The following is a 19,654-nucleotide window of genomic DNA, read 5'->3' on the forward strand; positions in this document are numbered from 1 at the left end:
ACACAAGCAGGAACAAGCAGGAAATACATAGAGATGATTAACTAAAATATAAACAGCTGTGATGATGAGTGTTAGTGTCCATGGTGACTGATGAGTGGCGGGGAACTAGAATAAAGGAACACATGTGACAAGAAAAACCAAAACAACTGAACATGATGGTGACATATATACCATATACTGTAAATAATTTTGTCCAACATATTCTCATTATACATTGGTAAAGAAAATTAAATTAAAAGAGTTAAAACTAAATGTGATGTTCGGTTTTTCAAATAGGCAAAGGTCAATTAATATTTCCAAATGTCTGCACAAGATGTATGTCTTGTATATTGTCACATTGTGACTCACCGAGGACCAGAGGGCTTGTTTTACATTAGAATAATATGCTAAGAGTTTTTTAATTTTTTTTTTTTTTTTTAAATTAGACAAAAACATGAAAGTCCTCCTCCAGATTCTACTGTCAAATGCATTTTTAATATTTGCATGACATTTGAGCAGAAGGTCAGGCTCATTATGTCAGCGTGTAATGAACAGAAATGGAAGGACATAGAGTTAGTAAGGCAGAAAATAGTGGTGGCCAAAAGGTGCATGTTTCTCTAGTGTTAAAACAAGACTTTACATTTTGACTGAGACATAATGTGCATTACTGTGGATTACAGTGTATTAAGATGATACATGATACGAGTGTTTTTAAAAATTAGATTGTTTGACACTGTGTACTAGCTTGTGTGATATAGTATAATCAGCTGCCTCAGACCACACCACTAATCCTACCCAAACGTATAATACCCACGTACCCCACACCACTAAACTTACCCTAGGGGTTTACAGTGTGTATCATATGCACGTAAAAACTAATTTTTGTGTATAAATTGCACGATGAATACAATGCGTGCTATAAAGATGATTTTAATGAGATCGGCTTGCTTATATGTTGGTTTTGTATCAAGTGGTGCTTATTGTATTGTGTTTTATTATTTTGATGTGGATGTGTATTGATGTGAATTGATGTGAGACAGTAAAGGTTATGTGATGCAAGACATTTTTTGGAAGAGATTCCAACAATAAAGTGAAGTTGAATTGAACTGAATTGAATTTAAACTGTAACAAGGACACATTAAAATAAAGTGTAGCCAAATAATTGACTCCAGACTGTTGAACTAATCGAAAAGTAATGCACAACCGAGATGAAACCACCTCACATAACCACCTCTGGTGTGCATTATTTCACTTCAATTCAGCTGCCTGTCATCAATTATTCCTTAAATAATTTATTTACATTCTTAATTATGATGGTACATCACATTTTAAATACAATCAATCCAGCAGATTTGGTTGGGTTAGGGCTCCAACCTAATGTAGTTTCAAACCATCTCATGCTCAATTACATCTGCCACAAACTGCTCACATTGATTTATTCTCTATTTGTTTCTCTATAGGCTGTGGAGACTAACCTGGCCTCAAAAGACAGTCACTGGGTGTTTGTGAATGAGGTAAGGGAAGATTTATTTTATCTCTTTCATGTTCAGGTGTTTTCTTAGGCAGTCGTGGCCTAATGATGAGAAAGTCCGATTGATAACCTGAAGGTTGCGGGTTTGATTCTCAATACTGGCAGGAAACGACTGAGGTGCCCTTGAGCAAGGCACCTTACCCCCAATTGCTCCCTAGGTGCCACATCAAAATTGCAGCTCACTGCTCTGGGTGTGTGTTCAAGGTTTTCAGTGTGTGTGTGTGTGTGTGTGTGTTCACTACTCTTAATTTTATTTAATTTTTTCTTGATTTGTGTTTGCATGCAGCAATAGATTATTTCTGCTCTTGGCAGTCTGGAATTCACTTCAAGATGTAAACATACAGTGGGAATCATGCAGATCTGTGTCAAACGAAATGTGCATGGAACAATTCCCAATCTTTACACTTGGTTCTAAGTACTAGGTTGTGCAAGGTGGAACAGCTGACTATTATCTGGCATACTTTCCTAGAACTGAACAACATTGCTCCCCCACTCTGATCTAAGCGGCAATGAATCGGTTATTTAAAAAGCATATAGTGCACTTGACTATACTGTGCATCAGGATACTATATGCTTGGTTGTAATATTATTCTCTATCATTTGATGAATAACTGCAGCCATTATCAATGGAAAATGTACACAAACATCAATAAAGTTCTATTTACGGCTTTCTTTCCACAGACAGTAATGCATTGCACTGAAGAAAAAAATAAATAAAACATAAGACATCAGTAACAACATCAGTGCATGTACAGTTTTTTCTCATAATTTCATTTGTTTAATGTCCATATTTTGGGTATAGGTAGCCTATAATATATATATATATATTTTTTTTAATTCAAAATCACAATTAGTACAATAACTGTAAAGGGGTGGTCACATTACACTTTTCATTCCATTAACTTCTAATCATACGTATGTGAATGCGGGAAAAAAGGAAACACAATCACATGCAAATTTCACTCCCTTCCTGTCAGCACAGGGTGGCAATATAAACGGGAAAAAAAGGCTGAATCTAATTGCAAGCAGTTTTCTTTAATTAAGACAAACTCAGACATGCAACACTTCTTCAGGTTTTTAACAAAAACACGGGAAACAGAAGAACACCTATACATTGATGATATCTAACAAAAAAACAGCTGAACATGAATGATATACAGAGTGAAACAGAAGGGACTAAACAAGGTTATTAACAAGACACAAATGAGACACATAGGGCTAATCAAAAGCTAAGTACAACTAATGCAAAACACAAACACAGACCAAATGTGATATTTGGGCAGAGGGTTAACCCTCTTTGGTCTAAGGTGTTTTTGGGGTCCTTGAGATGTTCTGACATGCCCTGACATTTGTGCTTTTTTCAGTTGCTTATAAACATATTAATGGCAAAAGAAATTACACACTATTTAGCACAAACAGGGCTACCAGAATATGTGAGCAACAAGAATGTACATGTCTGCATTTTTGAGAGAATAATGTTTATGCGTGGTTATTGAAAAAACTAAAAACTAAAGTTTCTGAAATAAGGCCATAAAACACATTCTAAATATGTGCCAATAAGACTTTTGTCTAATGGATGTCATCACCTAGTGTTTTTTCTTCAAAATGATGTGAAAATCACCCTGCCTTATCATTCACATAACACAATACATTGATTTGAATTTTGCAAAGCACTTTCTGTTTGGAAAGGCAATATGCTGAGTGGGCGTCAACGATCATGCATATTTAGTGGTTCACACCTGAGGAGACAATGGGGCCTGCATACTTAATTAGCCATTCATTCAGGTGAGTCACTGAGCCACAAGAATGCAAGAGCAACAGTTGGAAGCATCTCAATTCTTTTTTATTTTTCCACATATTGTGCTTGCAATTTGGCCTATAATATCCAAGGAAAACATGTCTAGTAATTGTGCAGTTAATTCTCATACTTTATTTTCAGTTTTGGAATATTTATCCTCTCCTAACCCTAACACAATAAAAATTATTTAAAGAAAAGGCTTATATTTACATTTTAATAGTTTGTTTACATCTACCTTGTAAATATATATTTTTTATTAAAAAGGTTACAATTACAACAACAATTTAAGTGTAATCTTTCTTTGTGAAAACTAAAGTATACATTTCATCATACATATTTCAAAGTTAAGGATTTGATTGATTATTTGATTACTTTATTTTTGACAAAACATACTATATTTAACATGAGCAAATATTGGCAAACAAAAGCTTATTTGAGGTGGCAGATATTTAACAGTAAAAATGTATAATCTATCCAAAACTAATCAACAAAATGTTGTCTTTCATATGTCTGTAACATAGGTCTTTCATTTTTATTATAAGAAATATAAATGTTAATTTGCAGTTTAATACGTTGCTTATACAAATGCATTTTATTTCAACATATTTCAGTCGATTTTTACTCAGTATAGCAATACAGTTTGCTAAAACCGAAACATTCATTCACAAACAGAAACGCCTGACTGTAACGTTGTTTTTATGAAATATTAGGGCATATAAATGTTAATTTTCAGTTTAATACGTTGCTTACAAATAGCCTACATTTTATTTCAACATATTTCAGTCGATTTTTACTCAACTCAGTATAGCAATACAGTTTGCTAAAACATCATCATTCATTCACACAGAGACTCAATTTAAATTTAAACTGTCTTTTTGCGAGCTGTGGTAAACAGCGCGCATCTCTGCGGCTGCCGTTCATTCATTCACAGAAACGCGATTAACTTGAGAAGGAAAAAAAAACTTACTACATATTCGGATCCTCTCTCCTGCAATACCCGCACTCTGAGGTAGATTTTCCATTATTATTATTCCTCACAGCGCTGCCAGATGGTGTAAACACGTAGGCTACAATGATTAAACTTGTGTTTTCTCGAGCTGATATGGGGGCGTTCACAGGTTTGCTTGGATTGCCTCAGTAATTTGCGTTTGAATAGCACGCGCTCTCCGTAGGCGTGTTCACATTACATTTGAATGAGCTCTAATTAGCTCGACTGGAATCGCTCTCTTTTAATAAAGATTTCACAAGATGAGAATATTTGTTTTTTATATAAATTACCTCATTTAAAAGAAGAGAATTCAAGCTTCATGCCTGTGTGTCTGTATGCCTGTTTGACTGAGTATTCGCTGAGTTACAGTTCATTTTCGGACGCGTTTCAGAATGGTCTTCACTGACAGAGAGAAGGCAGAACTCGCATCGCGTTTATTTTTCTTTATTTGGCAAAAAGCACAACACTTTGTTTTTATTGTGAGTATACACAAAAATAATACACATTTAACAGAATCGATTGATGTATGAAACTTGCTTGTAATATCAAAGTCAACGGAGCAAAATTAATTTCTTTTGAACTGAACTGAAAAAAAGCGAGCCTATCGCGCCGGCGCGATTGTCGACCTCAGGGGGTTAAGAGATGGCCTCCTTGGCCGTAACAGGGCAGGCAGAGAGTTCAAAAACGGCCTCCTTGGCTGATGCAGGACAAACAGAGAGTTTAAAACATTCTCCTTGGTCAGTACAGAACAGGCAGAGAGTTCAAAAACTGCTTCCTTGGCCAATGTAGGACAGGCATAGAGTTAAAAAACGGCCACCTTGGCCAATCTGGGACAGGCAAAGCAGGTGGATGTGGGAGACAGGGTGTGAGCATCATAATCCACAGTAACATGATGCTGGGTAATGAAACAGGCATGGTGATAAATCTTTCACACTCCTCTTAGATTACAGTGGGGTTCAATGCTTTTCTTACCGTTACAACAGATGTGCATTTACAGTAGTGTGAATATTAAAAAGCAGTAATCCTCAATAGACTACATTATAAATCAGCTCAGTCATTTTTTTGTGAGTGCTATCAAGTTTGCATGAATCTGTAGTAAATTGAGGTGTTTATTATGTTGTATAGTTGATTGTATAGTCATTATATATTCATTAAAGAAGTATCATGAATAATGGATGCCTGAATATACTGGCAAACTAATAAAACAGTGTAGAAAGGGACTAGCATTTACAAGTAGGAAGTGGAAATGGTTGTGGATCAAATCAGCATAAAAACGATGATTAAATGATGCAGCTTTATTCAACCCTCTGAGAAAAGGCCAGTTTAAAAGGCTGTGTCTGTAATAACATAAACAGAGGCTTCAAATACAGAAGATCACACATCCTAGGGAGAACAATTCCCATGTATTGAAGCCATCATAACCAGCACAAAAAACATTTGCCAATCATCTTTGATTACTCAAGGGCAGATGGTATTTAATCGATCACATGTGATTGAAATCTCATTGGGTAACTCAATTTGTGAGTTGTGGAAGCCTCAGATTTTGTTTTAGTTAATTTTGAAGGATGATGCCTTCCTGTTAAACATGCTGTGCAGCACCACATGCTGCTGTTACATATTTTGCTGACTATAAAATGCATAGGTGTGATTTAAATTGAATAAGAAAACACCAGCTAATATTGTGCTTTTTCCCTATTGCATATCATTGTACAAGCCATGAGTTTAAAACATTAGATGACACTAAACTAATAAATTATCTTCGAACTGTTGCTAGGTCAAAGATGAAAGGGGGTTTTGATATTAAAATTGTATCTTTTTTTCTGTATATTAGAATGTGTCCTGTTTACATTTTTTTTTTTTTTTTTCTGGGGAAAAAGAATGGCTGTCATACATATGTAGGATTGGATTCTGTCATACACAGAATCCAATCCTTGATTCTGATTGGTCAATAGCTGTGTTTTATTCACGATAAAACACGGCTATGACTGCTTCACCCAACTGTTCTATGTATCACTACACAACACCCCTAGCAGCCACTCTTAGTAACTTAAACACATGTTTGATCTCCTCGATATTGTTCATTGTACCATGGGCAACTCCAGAGTGGTAAAGATTCCATCCTCTCTCAAGGAGTGTGGTTCCAGAGCCCAAGTTGTGCATGGAGGTGATCCCAACTATCTCTAGTCGGTACCTCTCAACCTCACGCACAATCTTAGGCTCCTTCCCTGCCAGCGAGGTGACGTTCCACGTTCCTAGAGCTAGTTTCCGTGTCCAGGGATCGGGTTGTCGAGGCCCCCGCCTTCGACTGCTGCCCGATCCACTTTGCACTGGCCCCTTACGGTCCATCCTGCCAGTGGTGAGTTCACGGGAGGGCGGCCCCACGTCGCTCCTTCGGGCTGAGTCGGGCCGGGCCCCATGGGGGGAGGCCCGGCCACCAGGTGGTTGCCTATAACATCACCCTGATGGCAACAGGTGAAACTCACTTTGAAGAGGGTGAGACACATTCCCTACTATCACTCAATCCGTTTGCTTGACTTTACATGTGCATATAGATCATTCAGATGTCTCTTCATTTGGCTTCATTTACAGTCTTGGACAGCTTGACCCTGTTTTTGACACTCAAATGATCATACCATGAGGTCATGTTAAAAATAAGTTAAAATACTTTAAACAAAATGTTTATAGATTACAGTTATAGTCTTACTCACACCAAAGTGATTTAACCTCCTAATCAAATACTACCTTTGTTGAGCTTTCTTGCAAATGCTGTCAATATTTTCAAAAGTTTCATGTAACAAAGTTTGGGAGGAGCACGTTCAGGTAATCAACCAATCAGCACTAGAGGAAGCTGGTATAAATAAAGCCTTTCCTCACCTTCAGTCTCACGACAAGTTTCTCAGCATCCCTCCACCACCCCATCACCTCACACTCGGCTGGGTCTACCCTAGTATAAGGGGGGAGTACTCTGGGTTCGGGCCAAATTCCGAGCTTGGACAGCAAGTCAAATACGCATAAATACTACATCAGATTCCATGTACGTGTGAACTCGTGAACTGTATGTACTGTATGTCCCTGTAAGGACCACCCATTGGCCCAATGACTGAGTCCAACGGCCTGGGCGAAGGTATAATGCGTGTATGTTTTTTCAGCGCTCCAGTGAAGCTCACTAAATTTATTAGAATTTTAGTTTCAATATTACTTTAGCTCTACGCTTAATCTGACTCCAATTTCAAATGATAATCAAATTTAGATCTTGTTTCTTATTAGAAATTAGTCATAATATAAATTATGAATTAATTTAGATCTTTGATTATTCTGAGTATCTCATAATTTCAAATATTCGTTCATTAAGGACCCGGTGTCGCTTTGAGACTTCACGTCGCGAATGTGCGCTCACGATCACAAACTAGCCAGTTCTGAAATAGTCTACAACTATTTTACCCAAAGCGGCTGCTCACTGCTGACTCGTAACAAAGGTGTACTTTTTTAATAGTTGCGAGCTTGCAACGTGCTAAGTCTTGCAATGTGCTAAGTCTTTAATGATGTGCCCCATTCTGTTATGATGAGGCAGGAATGAAGCGGAGAGAGAATCCATATGCAAGCATACTTTAATAGAACAAACACGAAATCCAGGCAGACAACAGAACACGGAACTCAGGACAGGAAACAGCTACAACGACCGACAAACAACAACTGAAGCACAGAGGTTTAAATACAAATGCAAACAAGCTAAATAAGATAACAAGGGGGCGTGGTAAATAAGAAACACCTGGGAAGACTAATAAACAAGAAAAACTACAAAGGACTACAACACATGGCACAGAACAGGAAATAACAAGTCCACACAAGACAAGGGGAACACAAAACAGGAATCATGACAATTTTCTTGGGGGCAGCTACGGGGTCATAGGCTGGAGCAGGCACCGGCTCAGGAACACACACCGGCTCAGGAACACACACCGGCTCGACGGCGGCCATCTTGTCCGGAGACACTGGCTCGGCGGCGGCCATCTTGTCTGGGGACACTGGTACAGACACAGGCTCGGCGACGGCCATCTTGTCTGGGGACACTGGAACAGACACAGGCTCGGCGACGGCCATCTTGTCCGAAGACACTGACTCGGTGGTGGCCATCTTATCTGGACACACTGGAACAGACGAGACGTGAACAGTCTCTGGATCGGCAGACGTGACGTGAACAGTCTCTGGATTGGCAGACGTGACGTGAACAGTCTCTGGCTCGGCAGGCCTGACATGAGGTGACTGTGACTCAGGTTCAGGAACAGGCTCAGACTCAGGAGCAGACGCAGTCTCAGGAACAGAAAGAGACTTAGGAAGCGTGGAGGCGGCCATCCTGGGAACCAGAATCAGGCGTGGCCGCCATCTTGGCTGGAGACACTCAGGCGACATGGTGGCGGCCATCCTGGGAACCAGAATCAGGTGTGGCCGCCTACTTGGCTGGAGATTCCCCTCTAATGCTGCTGGATTCATCTTTGGTCGGTCGTTCTGTTATGATGAGGCAGGAATGAAGCGGAGAGAGAATACATATGCAAGCATACTTTAATAGAACAAACAGGAAATCCAGGCAGACAACAGAACACGGAACTCAGGACAGGAAACAGCTACAACAACCGACAAACAACAACTGAAGCACAGAGGTTTAAATACAAATGCAAACAAGCTAAACAAGATAACAAGGGGGCGTGGTAAATAAGAAACACCTGGGAAGACTAATAAACAAGAAAAACTACAAAGGACTACAAAACATGGCACAGAACAGGACATAACAAGTCCACACAAGACAAGGGGAACACAAGACAGGAATCATGACACATGCTCCATTCATAGTGCCTTCGGTTTGATCTATCCTGGACAGAGATTTGTGGAAACACCCGACTGCACTTTAATCTACTAGTAAATAATGATTTCAGAAAACTTCAGAATAAATCAAGATGTAACATTTATTTGTCAGGTAAATGTATCATGCCAATTACACAAGTGATTAAAAGCCAATTCATAAATAATAAATACAGGTGTTGGTCATAAAATTAGAATATCATCAAAAAGTTTATTTATTTCAGTAATTCCGTTAAAAAAGTGAAACTTGTATATTATATAGACTCATTACATGCAAAGTGAGATATCTCAAGCCTTTATTTGTTATAATTTTGATGATTATGGTTTACAGCTTATGAAAACCACAAAATCAAAATCTCAGAAAATTAGAATATTACATGAAATCACACAGTAATTACACAGTGATACCATGGTCATTGAACCAGGTTTTGGTTATTTTGGCAGTGTGGGCAAATCCAAAATTCACTTTTTTAACGGAATTACTGAAATAAATCAACTTTTTGATGATATTCTAATTTTATGACCAGCACCTGTATATGACATCAATTACTCAAAGATGACTCTAAAAGTAAGCAATGCATTCCTGACAGAGACACACAGTGGTATGTGAGTGTTTTCCAACAGGAAAACACTGAAACAGCACTGTATGGGGGATGATCCTGGTAAAGGGTCCCAAAGACTACTCTGTCACCTAGCCTTAAATACCCAGACCAGAACAAAAGGGTTGTACCAATATTTTGGGGTCAATTCATGTACCCCAGGGGGTAGCATCTGGTTTCGGGAGATATCTTGAAGAGTTATCACCCAAAGAGGAGAACAGGATTCTCCTAAGTTCTCAATCTTTCTCATTAAACCAATGACTGCAATGAAATTAAGACCATTTTACCAATCGCACTGAGACATTTAAAATGATGCCAAACATGAAAAGGAAAAACAATAGATTCACAAGATACATCATATGTGATATATAGACATTCTTAGTGAACTTTTGGTGACTTGACTCGAGGGGGGAGGAAGGGTGGAGGGAGATAAGAGATAAGGTAGGAGAAAAGTTTGGACAGGACAATGTCCTGTGATCTTTCTTTGCGATCTTGTGTCCAGGGTTCGTTTTATTGCTTTATTGCTTTATTGCAGGGTGAGTTTAGTCTAAGCAGGAAAATCAGTCCTTACATCCCCAAATACTTAAAATTACAAACAAATTGATTTGGATTGATTTGGAGTCTGTAACATCATGAATATTGTCTCATACATAAAAAAAAGAAAATAAATAAAATGAAAAAAATCCCAGGCCGTTTGGTCAAAGCAATTTCTCAATTGTTCTTTGCCTTGTTCAGTCCACAGGTGTACCCGTATAACAGGTTTCTCCTGTTTAATGATATCTGGGTAGAAAATTTACAATACTGTGGTCTGACTTCCCCAAGGGAGGGCGGCAAATAGCTTTCTAACCATCAGCAATTTTCCAAAACATTTATCCAAAAACATGCAAAAGTCTAGTCGGACAGTCCACATATTGGTGTAAAGTGGCTAAATACGATCATCACAAGAGTTCACATCCCCCAGAATAAATACTGGTTGTTCTAGCCAACATTCTACTATTTTGTTTCAGGCTTTTTCATCGTCCGGTCCGGGAAAATACTAAAATAATTGTTATTTATCCAAATTCCCTAGGGGGATAAAAAGGTCTAAAAATCACAAACAAATGTTCAAAATATGGAGTGCACACTTGTTTATGTATTCGGAATCGGGTTGCCCCCATCTGTTATCCACGTAGATACACAGACCTCAGAACGAAAGCTTTATGAGACGCTATTTCATCTCTGTCCACTCTTATCATTGTATATCCTCTTATGCCGATATCTTGGATTGCTTCTTTCAACCAGGTCTCTGTAAAACATATTTACTACATACTATAAGTAACTTTGCAACTTCATGTCAACTAACTCTCATTAAAGTATTAGTAGACTGTAGTAGACTTGGTTTGGTGTTAGGGTTCGGGTTAGTAGAATAAGTTGACTTGTAGTTGCCAAGTTACTTATAGTCAGTAGAATATCTGCTGGGGGACCATCAAAATAAATTGTTACCAGATTTTAAGCATACAGACTACTAATAATCTAATGAGAGTTAGTTGACATGTAGTTGCAAAATTATTTATAGTTAATAGAATGTCTAAAGTGGACTATTGAAATAAAGTGTTACTGGTACTGTTTATATCAGCATGATCCAACAGGTTTACTGACCAGAACTGGTTAAAAAGAACAGTTTGTGCATGAACCGAACATTTAGAATAGTCATAACATTAACAGTGTTTCACTTTTATTTTGTACATGCTGAGTTTGATGATCATTAAATTCCGCCACGCATTAAGTGCAAATTACTTTACTTTATCTGACACATTCTCATGGCAATTTGTAACTATTTTACATTTTGCCGAATTGATGGCTAGTTCATATGAGTTTGTACGAGCCAATTCGTACCTTACGATTTGCTTACACACTGACGGTTAAGGTTTATATCAAACTCATATGATCATATAACACCAATTTTATCATCACTACATTGGTTACCTATAAAGTTCTGTATTAATTACAAGGTATTGCTACTGACTTATAAAGCCCTAAACGGCTTAGCTCCAGTCTATTTAACCGATCTTCTATCGCCCTATAATCCATCGCGCTCTTTAAGGTCACTAAATTCGAGGCTTTTGGTCATACCTAGGATATCCAGATCCACCAAAGGAGGGAGAGCATTTTCACATTTAGCTCCAAAACTCTGGAATAGTCTTCCTGATACTGTTCGTTGCTCAGACTCGCTCTCCCAGTTTAAAACTAGATAGACTAAAGACGCATCTCTTCAGCCAGGCATTCATATAATACTTTTAATCTTACAGTTAAATCCGACCTCTAGTTCATAAACGCCAGAGGAGAACTGGCCCCCGACTGAGCCTGGGTTCTCCCAAGGTTTTTTTTTTTTTCTCCATTAGGTCACCTGATGGAGTTTTTCGGTTCCTTGCCACTGTTGCCTTTGGCTTGCTCAGTTGGGGATATTTGGGGATATTTAATTTAATTAATCAATCAACGATACTATTGATCAGCATTACCAAGCGTGGACGTTCCACTAGAAACAAACATTGATGTATTGTTTTAATTTATTACTGTGAAGCTGCTTTGATACAACCTATGTTGTGAAAAGCGCTATATAAATAAACTTGACTTGACTTGACTTGACTTATGGGTTGGACCTTCATTCTTACTTTTTTCTAAAATATTGTTAATTTCTGTACAAATCACATCATACAGATTCATATGAAATCGCCACCTTGTAAAATAGTTCCCATCTGGATTTCATAAAAAAAAAAAATTGTTGCTGTTAGAATGGTCATTGTCCAACTTTTTCATTTTTTTTCAATGATAAATGAGATTTTCGTGCCTATTAATTCCAGTTCTGACCAGTAATCAGAGAATTTGTAAATATATGTGCGTCTCTGTAATGTACATATCTAAGGACATTTCCATGTAATGATTTTGCATGCATATATATATGCATTGATATTGCACGCTCAGCATAAATCCAAATGTTCAAATGCCTAAATAGAAATCATGTTGGTATCACATGTTGCAGGCTGGACTTTGATACATGTTCCATACTGTTTTTTTGTGGTCTATTAGCTTGTAGTCATTAATTTATCTAGTCAAATTTCTACCGTACCACTCACAACCCGCTGCAGAAGGTACTGCTTTATCCCCAGATGTTTGAAACAGCAGACTGTGAAATTACAAGGAGCATCACAAACCCATCAGTGCAGGGAGAACACTAGTAGGCTTTTAGTGTAAACATATATCCTTTGAACCAAGAGTCACATGGGGAACATAAGAGGACATACATTGAAATGGGAAAAGGATGTTAGATTTACGGTCTCTTTTTGTCCTGGCTGTTTTTCTACTCTTGGAGCAAATATAGCTATAGTGCTTTTGAAAACAGATACATTGTCCATCCTCTGCATGTCTGTTTCACCATTTCATCTACCTGTCAAAGTTTTCAGGCTGGACCATGAATAATGGCTGAGCAGCATCTTGATGATAAATATTTCAGTAAGAGAGCTGTTTTGCCTAATTTATTTACAAAGTATCTGCCATCTTAACTTTGCCAGTGATCACTACATGCAAAAAGATAAACAGGATAAACAAATAGTATATTGTCTCATGGGAAATTAAATGCACCGCACAGATAACAGATTTCATCTGCAATATGCCGCTGTAACTTATTACAAGAACTCATTTGCAATGAAATTATGTTTTTATTAGTATTTCTTGCTGCTACAGCTGCAAATTTCTTCAGTGTCTAATGTCAATGACATTTCTACATGTACATGCATTTGTTCATTTTTTGTTATAGTATGTTTTGGTTCTCCCTCACAAAACAATCAATACCACTGCATGTCACCATGCGCATGTCACACATTTAATGCCGACACGGCTGGTAAGCCCTTTGTTTTCAGTGAACCATTTGGCATCAATATTATAGCATTATACATTTATTTTCTCAAACTATTTGTATAATTTTGCCAGCTGAAATGAGGCCTTGCTGTTTTGTTTTGTTTTTTAAGAAAGATTTATTATATATTGGTTAAACCCTACATTTAATTGGCTGTTTATATATTATGTAATATATATATTGAGCACCTACACCCAAAACCTAACCACTTCTAAAAAATATATAAAATACATAACAGGAATATGAAAAATAAACTCAGAATAATTTATAATATATATATATATATATATATATATATATATATATATATATATATATATATATATATATATATATATTTTTTTTTTTTTTTTTTTTTTTTTTTTTTTTTTTTTCAAAAGATATAAGTATTGCACATGACTCATTCTGAATTCAAGGAGCTATTCTGTCTGTCTTTCCTGTCTGTGCCCACCTTCCCACTGTCCCAGGCTCACATGGCGAGCTGCCTCAAATTTCCTGCAGACATGCAGTCAGTGTCTACGAGGAGTACTCCCAAACAGACTCTTAAACATGACATCCTCCTCATAGTACTCTCCAGAAAACTCAAGGCAGCCTTGCTTAATTTGGAAAACTGATAAATGAGATGCAAATCGGTTTTGATACAGAGTATACTCTGCTACAAGGGCTTTACACAATTCATTATAACTGCTAGAGATTGCTGGGCTCTGCCTTTCACTGAAACTATGGATAGCTTGTGATGTCATCTAACTTAGAAGGAAGATTTTGTCTGCCATAGTGGTTGCAGGGAGGTACGTCAAGGTACGCTAAAATTGACAGCTTTATGGTAAAATTTAATGTTGTTTCCTGGGGTCTGAGGATTAAAAACCTCAACTTCTTGTGCTACGTCCCTAAGCAAATGTAGCCTGTTGCTAGATTGTAGCATGCTAGCCTGCTAGCCCAGAGGAAAGAAAAATCAAAAATGAGATCTCTTTAAAGGGGTCATATAATGCCATTTTTGTACAAGTTATTGTGATTCTTTGGGGTCTAAATGAAAAGTTTGTAATACACTTTAATTAAAAATTCTCATTAGAAGAAAAGGACTAATTTTAAGAAAACACTAATTTTACCTGTGTAACACCCTACTCAGACAGAAGGTTCTTCTTTTCAGAGATATTTAGAGTGATCACACGGGTTCTTTTATTTTGTGACTCTCGACGAATTTTGGGAACTCCTTTTACAGCTCAACTCACACTATGCTAACCTCTTATTGATATGGAGCACAGAAAATAAAATACTCAAAATGAGTATTTAACAACACCACTACCACTATGTAAAATACAAAGCAAATTAAGGAAATAAATCTGTGCTTTCACAATAAACAAGTACAAATTTTATTGAAAAACAAAGTTATTTGAATATAGAATGAAAATAATTTTTAAAAAAAATGCCAAAAAGAAGACTTACAATTTCCTTAGGGTCTCAAAACACTCCCCACTTATAACTGAGGAAATGTCACTCAATACAACACAAATAAATCACTTGAATAGTTCAAATGACAAATTGCATATGTAGTTTGGTTTTTAACTACATAAATTAACCCTTCAAATCAACAAATGAAAAAAGGATCCTCTTAATCAGATGAACCAAAGTTATAATAAAACAATCGTGGGCCCACACACACACACACTCACACTCTCTCTCTCACACAGTATCACGTGCGCGCTTTTCCCCGCGTTGCAGGCCTGTAGCGTTGCTTGTGTGCATTGTGGCCTTTAAAGCAAACTCAGAATTGGCCCCTTCACTCCAAAGAGCACAAAATAAAATTTAATAATACCTGCAAGTCCCGAAGCTGTCCGTTGGGCTTGGCAAACGAGTGTTTCGATCTCTTGGTTACTCTCTTGAAGTAGCCTAGTCAGTGGCTTCGCGTGTCCCACGTAGCCAGAGGAACTCTGAACCTCACGATAATTCAGAGCACTATCTGGTTAGTCAACATTTTTTACGATGATTATGACTTTACAACGAGTTATCTCAGAAACGCACCGTTAAACTGCCATCTAGTCCCCGAAGATCGTATCTCATTCTCTCTCACATTTTGCGACCATCGCGGCAAAACCAAAAAAATGCTGTCTCCGTTTTGAAGTCACTTTAAACTCAACAAAACATTTGTCTTTCACACCCTCATCTTAAACAGTAATCACGAATCACTTACTAACGGTTAGTTAGTAAAATAAACCACAATATAGGAAATCAATCCGATCTGGATTTCTCCGTTTCACCAGGGGCCCGTTCTTCGTACGTCGCTAACTCAGTTAGCTGGATTGGATTGTTGACGATTTGGCATGATCTTGGATTGTTTGGTTCTTCGAAGCTCATCCTAGACTTGCTGTCATAGCAACAGGTCCGTAAGTTTAAATCTGCTCGGGAGCAGGCTTATTTCATGTAAACAGGATTAGACTGCGGCTTCATAAGCGGAGCTGATACGGGAAGTCCAGCGCAGCGCGATAGTGCACTTTCTGAGATTTTTTTTTTTTTTTCTCGTGACTCGTGAGATTGTCGTTTACATTATTAATTTGTTGGAAACGCACATTTATTTTCGACTTGTCGGAGTCGGGCTTTAATTACAGCAAAAACTGTTTGCATTGCCCTATAAGATTATTTGCGAGTGGCTCTTTCCTTTACACTATTGGAGATGCGTACACTGTTTAAAAAATCTGTAGAAATTACAGTATTATTGGCAGCTACTTGCCAGTAACTTACTGTAGATTTAAATTGATGTTATTTACTGGCAACAGTTTGTTCAAAGTTAAATGAACATTAAACATTAACAAGTCTTTATCTTTACAGAATAAAACTAAAATAACAGCCTCATGCAAAGCATTCTGGGAACCAAAATCTGAAGGAAAAAAAGAGAAAAAGGTTGATGAAGATTTCTGGTTCCCAGAATGCTTTGCATTAGGTTGTTATTTTATTGTTTTATTCTGTAAAGACAAAGACTTGTTAATGTTTAATGTTCATTTAATTTTGAGCAAACTGTTGCCAGTAAATAACATCGATTTAAATCTACAGTAAGTTACTGGCAAACAGCTGCAAAACTACAGCAATTTTTTTACAGTGTAGAAATTGATAGAAAGAGCTGTCTGTCGTGTCATTCGGAGTTTACCTGGCGCTTTTAGGTTTAAAAAACAGTTTTAGTTTTTTTTGTGGCATTTCCAAGCCACTTAAGACCCACTGTTGTAAAACAGTTTTTTTAAGTTAAGTTTTTTAAGTAAAAAAAGTTGATTTTTTAGGCTATCATAATTTTTTTATGAGGATCATGCAATCATGACCATGCCAATTACAGTAGCCTATATGTCACTCAGGCTTAAAGGGATATTCCACTTTAAAATGAAAATTCTGTCATCATATACTCACCCTCATGTTGTTTCAAACCTGTATGAATTTCTTTCTTCTGCTGAACAGTAAGGAAGATATTTAGAAGAATGTCAGTAACCAGACAGTTTCTGGTCTCATTGACTTCCATAGTAGGAAAAAATATATAGGCTACTATGGAAGTCAATGAGACCAGAAACTGTCTGGTTACTGATATGCTTCTAAATATCTTCCTTTCTGTTCAGCATAAGAAAGAAATTCATAAAGGATTGAAACAACATGAGGGTGAGTATATGATGACAGAATTTTCATTTTAAAGTGGAGTATCCCTTTAACGTGATTGGTACCATAGACTATAGGCTGCCATCAAGGCCTCAATGAAGGGGATTATGTGAACAGAAAGGGGGTTCACAATGTAAATGTGCAGCCCAGTTACTATTGTGATTCTCAATATTCCAGATTATATCAAATAAAAAAAAGGCATTTGACTAAAATCTTCCATATCACAAATGTGAAAGCAAAATGGCCAGGATCTGTGCATGACTTCAGATTTTTCAGAGATTCACATTTATGCACATTATTTGAAAGTGGTAAGGAAAGTTCCACAATTAAATATCAAGCTCACTGTATTACATACACTTATGCTGATCCTAACAGAACTGCAATTTTTCATAGGTGATTGACATGTTCCTGCCTGCAGACAGGTGTTTTATGACCCCATTCCCTGACCCAAACCAGTTACAATGCAGCTCTAGCCAGGACAAGGGCACACAATGAAATGAACTTTGGCTAACTAAAGGGAAGATTTCAGTGTCTGAAAAGTCTGAGGGTTGCACACCTGACAGGGCCTGGGACATTGTTGCATGTGCCATATTACACAACATTGCCAAAAAAAAAAAAAAAAAAAAAAAAAAACCTTTTCATTAAATGTTTAATAAAAGACAAATATGCTTAGTTCCTTGAGTTTTATTTCAATTGTTCTTTGTAAAGAAAAGCCAGTGGTCAAGTGCCTGCAACAAGAGATATTAGACACATGCCTCATGCAACAAATAAAAAGGAAAAGTTGGCTATAGGCTACACTGCCCACCTGTAGGCCTATGTCTCCTCTGTCTGTGCAGACTCTTCTGTAGGCCTTTCTGTAGATGTAGAATCCTGCAACTTATATTGCAGCCATAAAGCATACAAGTATAAATGAAGTAAAGTTATTTATGCACTTGCAGGTAGGCTAGTTCCTCCATATGACAGTTATCTGAGAGGGTTTATACACTGTCCAGTGCAATGGAAACAAATGGATATTACAAAGTTTTATACTTTCTTTCCTTTGGAAAGTTAGAAAATGTCCACTTACTGCACATATTTCAGCCACCACTTTCTTGGGAACAGATACAAGTGTTGGTGTATTATGTAAAAGTGCACAAAAGAGGAAAACACAATGTCATTACAATGAACTACACTGGGGAAAAATGTGATCAATAACTCATGGCAAAATATTTTTACATTAACATAAGTTTATCAGTTTTCACTTTCACAAGTCAAAGCAATTCATCATTACTCAAGATTAAACAGTTGAAATGACTATACGGCCTTATAATTTAATGCAGCAAAAATTATTTGACAGTGTAGGCTTCTAAGATATTTTCTTTCTTTTTTTTCTCAGCCTTTTTCTTGGTTGCTATTATAAACAGACAACCAATTATTTAACAGTGTCTTTTATAAAAGAGACTATAATATAACTAAAAATGACCATTATGTAGAATATTTTTGTACTTCACTTTTATTAGTTCCCATGTTCTAGTGTGGTGACTCTGGCATTACAATGAACAAAGTAATTATACAATTATTAAAATACAAAAATATAGGCTATTAAGTGATAAAAACATCTAACATGGCCACTTCTAACGGATTTAAATTGTCTGCTACTTTTTGCCAGCCCTCTCTCCAGGCTTTTGCAGACTTTGAGGTGTTCCCTGGCGTTTTGATTAAACATTAAAATTCCGAATAAACTTCGACTATTAGTTCTTGTTCTGCTGAGGAGAAAAACTGAGCCTGCCCTTTGGCCACGCTGAGCAGCCAATAGCAGCGTTGCTGATCAATGTTTCTACTATCGATACATATCCCCTTTTAAACCAGTGCATGAACGCGCAATTATCTCAGATAACTCAATCCAGCTATACTAATCATATCCGGCAAGTGTGTTCGAAGAACCTAATTAGCCAGATCATGATTAGCACGATGATATCATCTTGGATGTGTAATTTGATCTCGGATGTTTTAAGCAATGTACGAAGAACGGGCCCCTGCTCACTTGTCATTTTTTCTCGTCTCCCCCTCACAACAACCAATCACCGTCACGAATACCTCTCTAGGAGGTGGGCTCTGCGATCTCTTATCCAATAACAAAATAAATGATCAAACTTGCTTGTAAAAGCCACATTTTCCAGCAAGTACTTTTCAACCAAACACAAATAAAAAAACTGAATTTTAAAGAAACAGTCAGCATATATTGAGATTCGTGAATTACTTTAAACATAACATGCCTAGTAAGTACCTACACTACATTCAATTGCTCAAATTCACCCAGGTTACACCTGGGGCTCGTTCTTTGTACGTTGCTTAAAACATCCGAGATCAAATGAGACATCCAAGATGATATCATCGTGCT

General features: G+C 37.2%; 1 protein-coding gene across 3 annotated transcripts in view; it reads left to right on the forward strand.

Annotated features, from left to right (window-relative positions):
• The window catches only part of grid1b (glutamate receptor, ionotropic, delta 1b), a 476,826-nt gene that overhangs the window by 396,940 nt on the left and 60,232 nt on the right, over positions 1-19,654 (forward strand). For all 3 annotated transcript variants that reach the window (XM_079851869.1, XM_079851867.1, XM_079851868.1), the window contains exon 5: positions 1,440-1,493. In XM_079851869.1, the coding sequence (XP_079707995.1) occupies positions 1,440-1,493 (54 nt within the window). The remainder of the gene's footprint in view (positions 1-1,439; positions 1,494-19,654) is intronic.

This window comes from Squalius cephalus, assembly GCF_949319135.1.
Source record: "Squalius cephalus genome assembly, chromosome: 19".
In the NCBI taxonomy this organism is placed as follows: Eukaryota; Metazoa; Chordata; class Actinopteri; order Cypriniformes; family Leuciscidae; genus Squalius; species Squalius cephalus.